Source organism: Lissotriton vulgaris, chromosome 10 (assembly GCF_964263255.1).
Source record: "Lissotriton vulgaris chromosome 10, aLisVul1.2, whole genome shotgun sequence".
Classification (NCBI taxonomy): Eukaryota; Metazoa; Chordata; class Amphibia; order Caudata; family Salamandridae; genus Lissotriton; species Lissotriton vulgaris.
The window spans coordinates 227,089,748-227,099,170 of record NC_141698.1 but is presented as its reverse complement, the minus strand read 5'-3'; the positions used below and the strand labels follow the sequence as shown (position 1 = coordinate 227,099,170).

Genomic DNA, 9,423 nt, shown 5'->3' with positions numbered 1-9,423 from the left:
CGACACATGGGAAATTGATTCCCCCAGATACCCAAATATGATAATTTAGAGGCTACAGAGTCACGACCAAAGGTATGTTGCGTTAATATTAACATTCATACTAAATAAGTCATGTGAGGCAGCAGTATGGTGCTGCTATATTTAAAAAAATACATTTTAAAGAAAATAAAATCTTAAAATAACCAGTAGAACCCTCAGATACTGTAAATAACCATGATATAGCATTGATAAAAGGTCATGAGAACTATTTTTCTAAGTTGCTAAAAAAATGTGAGTTCGTTATTTGTAGAAAAAAAGGAATGTTCTTTGCTTCTAAGTGTTTTTATTGTTATTCAGATTTTTAAATTGCTCTATTGTCCTGAAGAAGGTGAAAAAATACTTCATCACTGAAACGCCGTGTCAACCGTTTTTGTTGTTGTAATATTTGAAAACTGACAAATGTTTTTTAATAATGTAAAAACAGTATGTTCTAGCTAATCACTTACAGTGAATTTTGTGGTATCATTGTTAAAAACGTTTTAATAAACTCATTTTTAAAAGCATTCATTTTTAATATGGTTTGATTTTATAATTACATTTTGTTTCTCTTCACACATGATTTTGTACTTTAGCAACCTGGAAATGTATTGTTGTCCTTGTACATTTTGATCATGGATTTATTTTATCTGATTCACTAGTCTTAGGGTCTTCTCTTCAAACTTAGGAAAAGGGAACGTTTGCTTGTATGTGGATATATACCCACCCGTTTTCCGAGGATCAGGGTACCTTCTTTATAATGTGACAACCCCACATACCGCACTTGCATTTGGTTTATTACCCTCTGTTGTTATCCTGCTTTTAATGAACGATGCACACCTACCAGAAGCAATTGTGCCTGCAGTGTAAACCATAGTAAAAGGTCTTGTTTATGCAGCGCGGCCTGCGCAGGAGGGTCTGAGGCCTAACACTACAGTGCTCTAAGTAAATGGTAGTTTCCTAGGCTGAAGTAGTAGACAATAAGGCAATTTTGGAAATACACAAAACATTCCATCAGCATACACAAGAGAGGAAGAAAATACATTTATTTTAAAGCCTGAGATTCAGGGTCCAATCACTTATGAGAAGTGAATATACAAAATATGCATTCAATATGCAAATGTGAACCATTATGCCCTGGGAATGCTTATTTAGCACGGTCAATGGATAAAAAAAAGAATGACAAGATCTAAGATGGCGGCTTGGGGAGTATGTGTACTGGGCATTCCGTTTTAAACCCCAAGGCTTTTAAGACGATACGCAGAGTTTTGGATTGGTCGTTTGCTTCAGTCGGAACCAGTTCAGCGCTTCAAAAACCATAATAATAAGGACTTTGGACTATAACGTTCCAATAGAGTTGTTTGGATTCACTTTATGAGCACCCTTATTTCAGTAACTAGACTGCTGAAAATGAACAATTGAGAGTCCTTCCATGTGATATGTACAATGAGTGTTTAGTTTAACAACTGAGACAAAGTTAGTAATTTCTCTTTTGATTTGCAACTTTTCTGAAAACGCTCCAATGACGTCCTTCTTCCTCTTTCCCATAGCACCTTCTTATCAGCCCAGTTATTCCCTTTATACAGATAGGAAGGCTAGCTGCTCAGGAATGGATTTCTGTTTTAATCTTCTGGTGTTTTCACGACAAATAAAAAGCACACATACATTAAGCAAATGGAAACTTGCCCAATCAATCTAAAAATATTTATTTTGCAAGAGTGGAGCCAATGGCAATTTGAAAAATAAATTAGCAGACAATGTACTTAAAGCAAATGCTGAGCAAAATAAAAAAAGTTACCACTTACAAAAAAGCCCCACAAAGATTCTTTAGAATTCTCTGCTTTCAAGTTAAAAGGAGGTATATACAGTTACTTCTTAAACAGGGATGAGATTCAGCCATTTATTCCAGTTCAATTCTGATGGGAATACTCTGCCAAGTTTTATTGTACAATCAATTGTGGGCTCGTAAAAAAGTAGTGTGTTCTGGTGCAGTTTCGGGTTTTTAATTTCTTCTTCAATTATAGGCAAAGAGAAGAGGGATACCACTGCTGAAGACTTTTCAATGTAGCTTTTTTTGACACACCCAATAACTTCTAACCCCTGTAAAATATAAGCAGAGATTCAAACAGTATTTTATTTTTTCAGTATTCGAAACAACGTTTCCAATAATAGAACAACAAATGTTTGCACTAATAGAACAAATGTTTGCACTAATAGAATTTACACATCAAATACAAATATTATGCTTAAATAATAGCCCCTTTTTATCCCACAGTGCCTCTACATAGTGAATAAATAAAACATACAAAAGTTTAAGTTAAAGAAATTTCAATTAGCTTGAATGTATCTAAAAGGAGCATATTAAGCACTTAGTATAGCACCTACCACAAGTGTATGTGTGTTCAAGTTTTCTGATGCGTATTCCATCTACCGGAAGGCTAACACCTTGTCTGAAAGAAATGCTTGAAGGCCTGTTTCCACATGATTAGCTCTATAATTTCAATCACAAAGATGTTGTTTGGGTAATTGTTCTACCCAGAGAGATATCCTTAGAAGTGAATGAGCACTTTACAATTTCTGTTAAATGTAGAACTTGCCTTTCCTACCAAGAGGTGTTAGAGAAAGGGTGACTAGGCTCCAGGGCATAAATTAGGTGTCCAGAGTCTCTTTACATAGATGCCTCGATCACTCATTGATTTAGTGCATTGTGGTAGTGTTTAACCTTCATTCCCCTATTCTAGAGGCAGAAGGAGTGCCACTTCAACTGCTGTGAGCTGCAGCAAGTTGCCAGGTTGCTTTTGTATATACCAAGACTAGTCCTGCTGATTGACAATTCGTTCAAGGTGGACAATTTAACTGGCAAGGGATGCATCAATCATGAAGACATTTGTTCCTCTTACAGCAGATTTATCAATAATTGATGACACTAGAATCTCAGCTCCCATTTAATATATGTAATTTACAACTTCACTAGAAAATGAAGTCAATTGATCCAGCAGGAGGTGGAAAGTAAGAGAGGGAGGTTGGATTTGCCACTGGTAAAGTTGAAGTAACAGGAGAACTGAATGATCTGCGCCCTCTGTCTGAAAAAAGATGCCCTCCTTCAATGTGTAGAGTGGAGGTATAACTAAAGAGTAAAAATGATTTGGTGAAATTCTGTGAGAAGACCAGGTCAACAGGACACAGGTGTCTTGCAGATGTTTCTCCATCAAACCCAAATTCTTCCCTTTCATTAGCAAATGATCTAGCTGTGGGAATATTTTGTATGCCTGATTTCAGGAAGGCAGGCATAGAAAAAAGGATCTTGTTGAAAAGTGTGGTGGTGATGAAAGGCACAATTGAGAAACAACTAAGCATTCAATCCACTATGAAGCAGTGGAGCTTCCAGAGACACTTCCTTGTTGGGAATATGTAATTAGGCACCCTGGAGATCCAAGCACTATAACCAGTCCTCCAGGTCCAAGGTCTGGAATATCAGAGACAAGCTGAACGTTTCGAATGTTGCCAGTTTGAGAAATGTATTAAAAGATCTCAGATTCAAGTTTCGCCTGTATTACCCCATCTAATTGTATTATTTTTCTTTGGTTTGTTCTGACATTAAGTGAGCGGCAGTGCCTTATACATGTCTTCAAAAACAGAACACCCAAAATGGACATGTGCACCGCGAGTAATCTGCGGGAAAGCAATGCCGGGCTCCATGGCAGTGAGTGCTGCATTTACTACCGCATTTCTGTAATAGCTGAAGGTCTGGTTCCTCCTCGCAGGGAGGGGCTCTCAGCCCATCAGTCACTCCCTCCACCCTACAATATGTCCTGCTTTTCGTGCCAAGAAAAGCGATTTCGTGAAAAGCGGCAGGCCAGAGTGTAGGTGCAAATGTGATGTGTGCTGCAGACTGAGCAGCGCTGATAAAGGGACGCTTCAGTGGCCATTTGTAAATCAAATGTCTGCAGTTAATACTAAAGCTGGTTCGGGTGGTGTGGTTATTTTTTATGTGTGGGAGAGCAACCTTTATCTAAACTGTTATTTAGAAATGGTATGTTTTGTAGGTATTTGCTGTTTCTTTGCAGACTCACCATCACACCCCCTCACACACCCTCTCACCTCACACACCCTTTCACCCTCACACACCCTCACTCACCCTCACCCCTCACACACCCTCACCCTCACACACCCTCACTCACCCTCACCCATCCTCACTCACCCTCACACACCCTTAAGCATCCTCACACCCACTCACCCATCCTCTAACCCTCACACACCCTCACTCAACCTCACACCCTCACCCTCACACCCCTTCTCACACACCCCCTCACCCGCACACACCCTCACCCTCACACACCCTCACCCGCACACACCCTCACCCGCACACACCCTCACCCGCACACACCCTCACTCACCCTCACCCTCCCAACCCTCTCACCCTCACACACCATCACACCCTCGCCCTCATACAACCTCATCTGCATAGCATAACAAAACATAGCATGGCATAACAAAAAAAGCACAGGATACACAACCTCACAACCCTCTCACCCTCGCTCTAACACACTCACCCTCACTCACCCACCCACCCTCACCCACCCTCACTCGCTCACCCTCACTCACTCACCCACCCACCCTCACCCACTCACCCACCCTAACCCACTCACTCACCCACCCTCACCAGCATAGCATAACAAAACATAGCATAGCATAACAAAACAAAGCATAGGAAAAAATAGCATAGCATAACAAAGCATAGCATAACAAAATACAACAAAACATACCAAAACAAAGCATAGCAAAACAAAACATAGAATAGTATAACAAAGCATAGCATTGCAAAACAAAACATAGCAAAACACAACAAAGCATAGCATAACAAAGCATAGCATAACAAAACATAGCAAAACAAAACATAGCAAAACACAACAAACCATAGCATACATAACAAAACATAGCATAGCATAACAAAACAAAGCATAGCAAAACACAACATAGCATAGCATAACAAAACAAAGCTTAGCATAGCATAACAAAACATATCATAACAAAACATAGCATAACAAAACATAGCATAACAAAGCATAGCATAACAAAATATAGCATACCAAAACATAGCATAGCATAACAAAGCATAGCCTAGCAAAATACAACAAAACATAGCATAGCATAACAAAACACAACAAAACATAGCCTGGCTTAACAAAACATATAATAGCATAGCAAAACACAGCATAGCATACCAAACACAGCAAGACATAGCATAGCATAACAAATCATAGCATAGCAAAACAAAGCAAAGCATAACAAAACACAACAAACCATAGCATACATAACAAAACATAGCATAGCATAACAAAACACAACAAACCATAGCATACATAACACAACATAGCATAGCATAACAAAACATAGCATAACAAAACATAGCATCACAAAACATAGCATCACAAAACATAGCATAACAAAGCATAGCATAACAAAACATAGCATACCAAAACAAAACATAGCATATCAAAACAAAGCATAGCATAACAAAGCATAGCCTAGCAAAACACAACATAGCATAGCATAACAAAACATAGCATGGCATAACAAAACATATAATAGCATAACAAAACACAGCATAGCATACCAAACACAGCAAAACATAGCATAGCATAACAAATCATAGCATAGCAAAACAAAGCATAGCATAATAAAACACAACATAGCATAGCATAACAAAGCATAGCAGAGCAAAACATAGCATAACAAAGCATAGCATAACAAAACATAGCATAGCATAACATAGCATAGCAAAACATAGCATAGCATAACAAAAAGTAGCATAGCATAACAAAACATCATAGCATAGCATAACAAAACAAAACATAGGATAGCAAAACAAAACATAGCATAGCATACAGCATCACTCAGCACCACCACAGCATCACTCTGTGGCACCACAACTTCACTGAGCTCCACCACAGCATCAATCTGTGCAACCATTCAACAACAACTGGTTCAAATATGTTATCTCAATGTTTCAAGCTTTATTACAAATGTAAGAAAAAGATGTTAATATTTGACATATGTTCTTGGATTTTCGTCACAATAAAATACACTGAACATAATCTTCACAAATGTTATTTACAAAAGTTTAAGCTATTGCCATTATAAATTACAATAACTTTTATTTAAGTATTAATTATTTTAAAAAATTATAAACCATTGTTATTTGTAATATCAATACATGTAAGTCACGTAAATACAACACATTGCATTACAAATGCTATAGGTGTCATATTTGCGAAAGTTATAACTATTGGCATGGTAAATGACAAAGCTATTAATTTAGCTATTTTCAAAAATAAAACCTAAATAAAAAATTTGTCATTTACAATACCAATAGCTCAAACTTTCCTAATACGAGACCTATTGCATTGCAAATGCTTGTTTAATGTGCTTGCTAAGCATGGGGATTGCTCCTTTCAACTCAAGATATCTCACTTGTTGAAAATGCCAGAATGAGGGCTGAAGGAGAGGGTCAGATGTGAGCCTTTAAGAATGTCAGGAAATATCCCTCTCTGAGGGACTGGAGGAGCTGCCAATCACAAGCATGGTAACATGGATAAACCATTGTCTCTTACAGTTGACATTGTACAGATAAACTATGGATACCAATGGTTTAAACATGAAAAGGTGTCAGTGTTCACAGCCTATTTCCTCTCAGCTTTGCTAAATTATTGTCAATGTGTTCCCCACTGCTAATGAGCGTGATGAACAAGTTACTTACCTTCGGTAACGATATATCTGTAAGAAACATTAGTTAGTGTTAGATTCCTTACCTTAGAATATCCCCAAGCGTCAGTCTGGATCCGGAAACTTTTGCGTAGCAGTACCCCTGCGCGTCGGTAGGCGTCGTCTGCAGGTGTCCCCTGCGGCTCCGCATCCGTCGTTGGCGTCGTGCGCCGTGATGACGTCGCTGGAGTATATAGACGCCGCCTCCGCGCGCTGACGTCAGTTCTTTGTACACAGCTTTTCCGCGCCAGGAGACGCAGAGCCATGAGAGAACCAACACTGGCGCCATGTAAAACTAGGGCCCTGAAGCACAAGTTACTACTTGTGTAACGATATATCTGTAAGAGACATTAGTTAGTGATAGATTCCTTACCTTAGAATATCCCCAGGCGTCAGACTGGATCCGGAAACTTTTGCGTAGCAATACCCCTGCGCGCCGGTAGGCGTCGTCTGCGGCTCCGCGTCCGTCGTCGGCGTCGTGAGCGCCGGGATGACGTCGTCGGAGTACTTAGACGGCGCCCATGCGCGCTGACGTCAGTTCTGATAACACAGCTTTTCCGCGCCAGATACGCAGAGCCATGATAGAACTAACACTGGTGCCATGAAACTAGGGCCCTGAAAGGGGATGACCTTAACCCTAGATATCGGTTCGCAGAACGGGGAGGATGGGTGGGCGGTAAGGAATCTATCACTAACTAATGTCTCTTACAGATATATCGTTACACAAGTAGTAACTTGTGCATCTGAAAGAGACACGTTAGTGATAGATTCCTTACCTTAGAATAGATACCCCAGCAATACCAACCCCGGTGGTGGGTCTGCGAACCAATATCACACCAGAAAGTCCTGGAGGACGGAACGGCCAAAGAAGCCATCCCTCCGGACTTGACTGTCCAGGCAGTAGTGTCTTGCGAACGTGTGCAGCGAGGCCCACGTGGCTGCCTGACAGATGTCCTGCAGGGGGACACCGCGGCCCAGGGCAGTTGTCGTTGCCGTGGCCCGAGTGGAGTGAGCCCGCAATCCAGCCGGGGGCTCCTTCCTCGCCATGGAGTAACATGCTTGAATACACAAGATGATCCACCTAGAGATGGTCCTCTTGTGCACAGCCTTTCCCTTCTTCGCGCCCACGTAACCAACGAAGAGTTGGTCATCCACCCGGAATTGGCGTGTGCGATCTAGGTAGTAGGAGAGCGCACGTTTTGGATCCAGACGGTGGAGCCTCTCCTCCTCTTTCGAGGGATGCGGAGGCGGAAAGAAGGTGGGCAAAGTGATGGACTGCCCGATGTGGAAGGCCGTGACAACCTTGGGCAGAAAGGAAGGTCGTGTACGTAACACCACCTTATCAGGATGAACAGACAGGAAAGGTGGATAAGAAGAAAGAGCCTGGAGCTCACTCACCCTCCTGGCAGAGGTGATGGCAACCAGGAATGCCGTCTTTAGAGTAAGGAGACGAAGAGGGCAGTTATGAAGCGGCTCAAAGGGAGCACACATCAGATAGGTGAGAACCAGATTCATGTCCCACTGGGGCATCACGAAGGGAACAGGAGGAAACATGTGCGTGATGCCCTTCAGAAATCTACTCACAATAGGGGGCTTGAATAAAGAAGGCTGATCTGGTAGCCTCAAGAAGGCTGATAGAGCAGAAAGGTACCCTTTAAGAGTGCCCAGAGCAGAGCCCTGCTGGGCAAGGGAAAGAAGAAAGAGCAGCACTTCCGAAAGGGGTGCCGAGAGAGGATCCACAGCCTTTGCTGTGCACCATGCCACAAATCTGTTCCACCGGCAGGCGTATACCGACTTTGTGGAGGGACGCCTGGCTGCCAGAATGATATCACAGACTTCAGGAGGCAAGTCAAATGGCCTCAACTGCCGCCGCTCAATCTCCAAGCTTGTAGGTGGAGACTGGACAGGTTCGGGTGCAGGACCGCCCCCTGCTGCTGCGACAGAAGGTCCTCCCGAAGAGGCAGATGAAACGGGGGATCGACTGACATGCTGAGTAGCTCGGGATACCAGTATCTTCGTGCCCAGTCCGGAGCCACAAGGATAACTTGGGCCCGGTCGCGCCTGATCTTCTTCAGCACTCTGGGCAGAAGTGGTATAGGCGGAAAGGCGTACAACAGACCGCAGCTCCACTCGCGACGAAAAGCGTCTCCGAGCGAGTGCCGCCTTGGAAATTCCAACGCGCAGAACTGATGACATTGCGCGTTCTCTTCTGTGGCGAATAGATCTAACCAAGGCTCTCCCCACTGCTGAAAGAGACCTTGCGCCACGTCCGAGTTCAGACGCCATTCGTGATCCATCATGCACCGGTGGCTGAGTTCGTCCGCCCTGGCATTCAGAGAGCCTGCCAGGTGTTGAACCACCAGGGTCACGCCCTGATGTTCCAGCCACTGCCAGAGGCGCAGAGCCTCCTGGCAGAGGGTCCACGACCCCACACCGCCCTGTTTGTTGCAGTACCACATGGCGGTGGTGTTATCGGTGAACACTTGCACTACGCTCCCCCGGACAGAGGGGAGGAATGCCTTCAGTGCTAGACGAATCGCCCGCAGCTCCAGAAGGTTGATATGGAGCCGGGACTCCGCCAGAGACCAGAGGCCTCTGATCTCCGCCTCTCCCATGTGGCCTCCCCAGCCCTGGAGGGACGCG

General features: G+C 42.9%; 1 protein-coding gene across 3 annotated transcripts in view; it reads right to left on the bottom strand.

Annotated features, from left to right (window-relative positions):
- Positions 1-1,705: 1,705 nt before the first annotated feature.
- The window catches only part of GTF3C1 (general transcription factor IIIC subunit 1), a 2,762,707-nt gene continuing 2,754,989 nt past the window's right edge, over positions 1,706-9,423 (bottom strand). For all 3 annotated transcript variants that reach the window (XM_086940909.1, XM_086940911.1, XM_086940910.1), the window contains one exon: positions 1,706-2,115. In XM_086940909.1, coding sequence (XP_086797035.1) covers positions 1,891-2,115 — 225 coding nt within the window. In that variant the 3' untranslated portion in view covers positions 1,706-1,890. The remainder of the gene's footprint in view (positions 2,116-9,423) is intronic.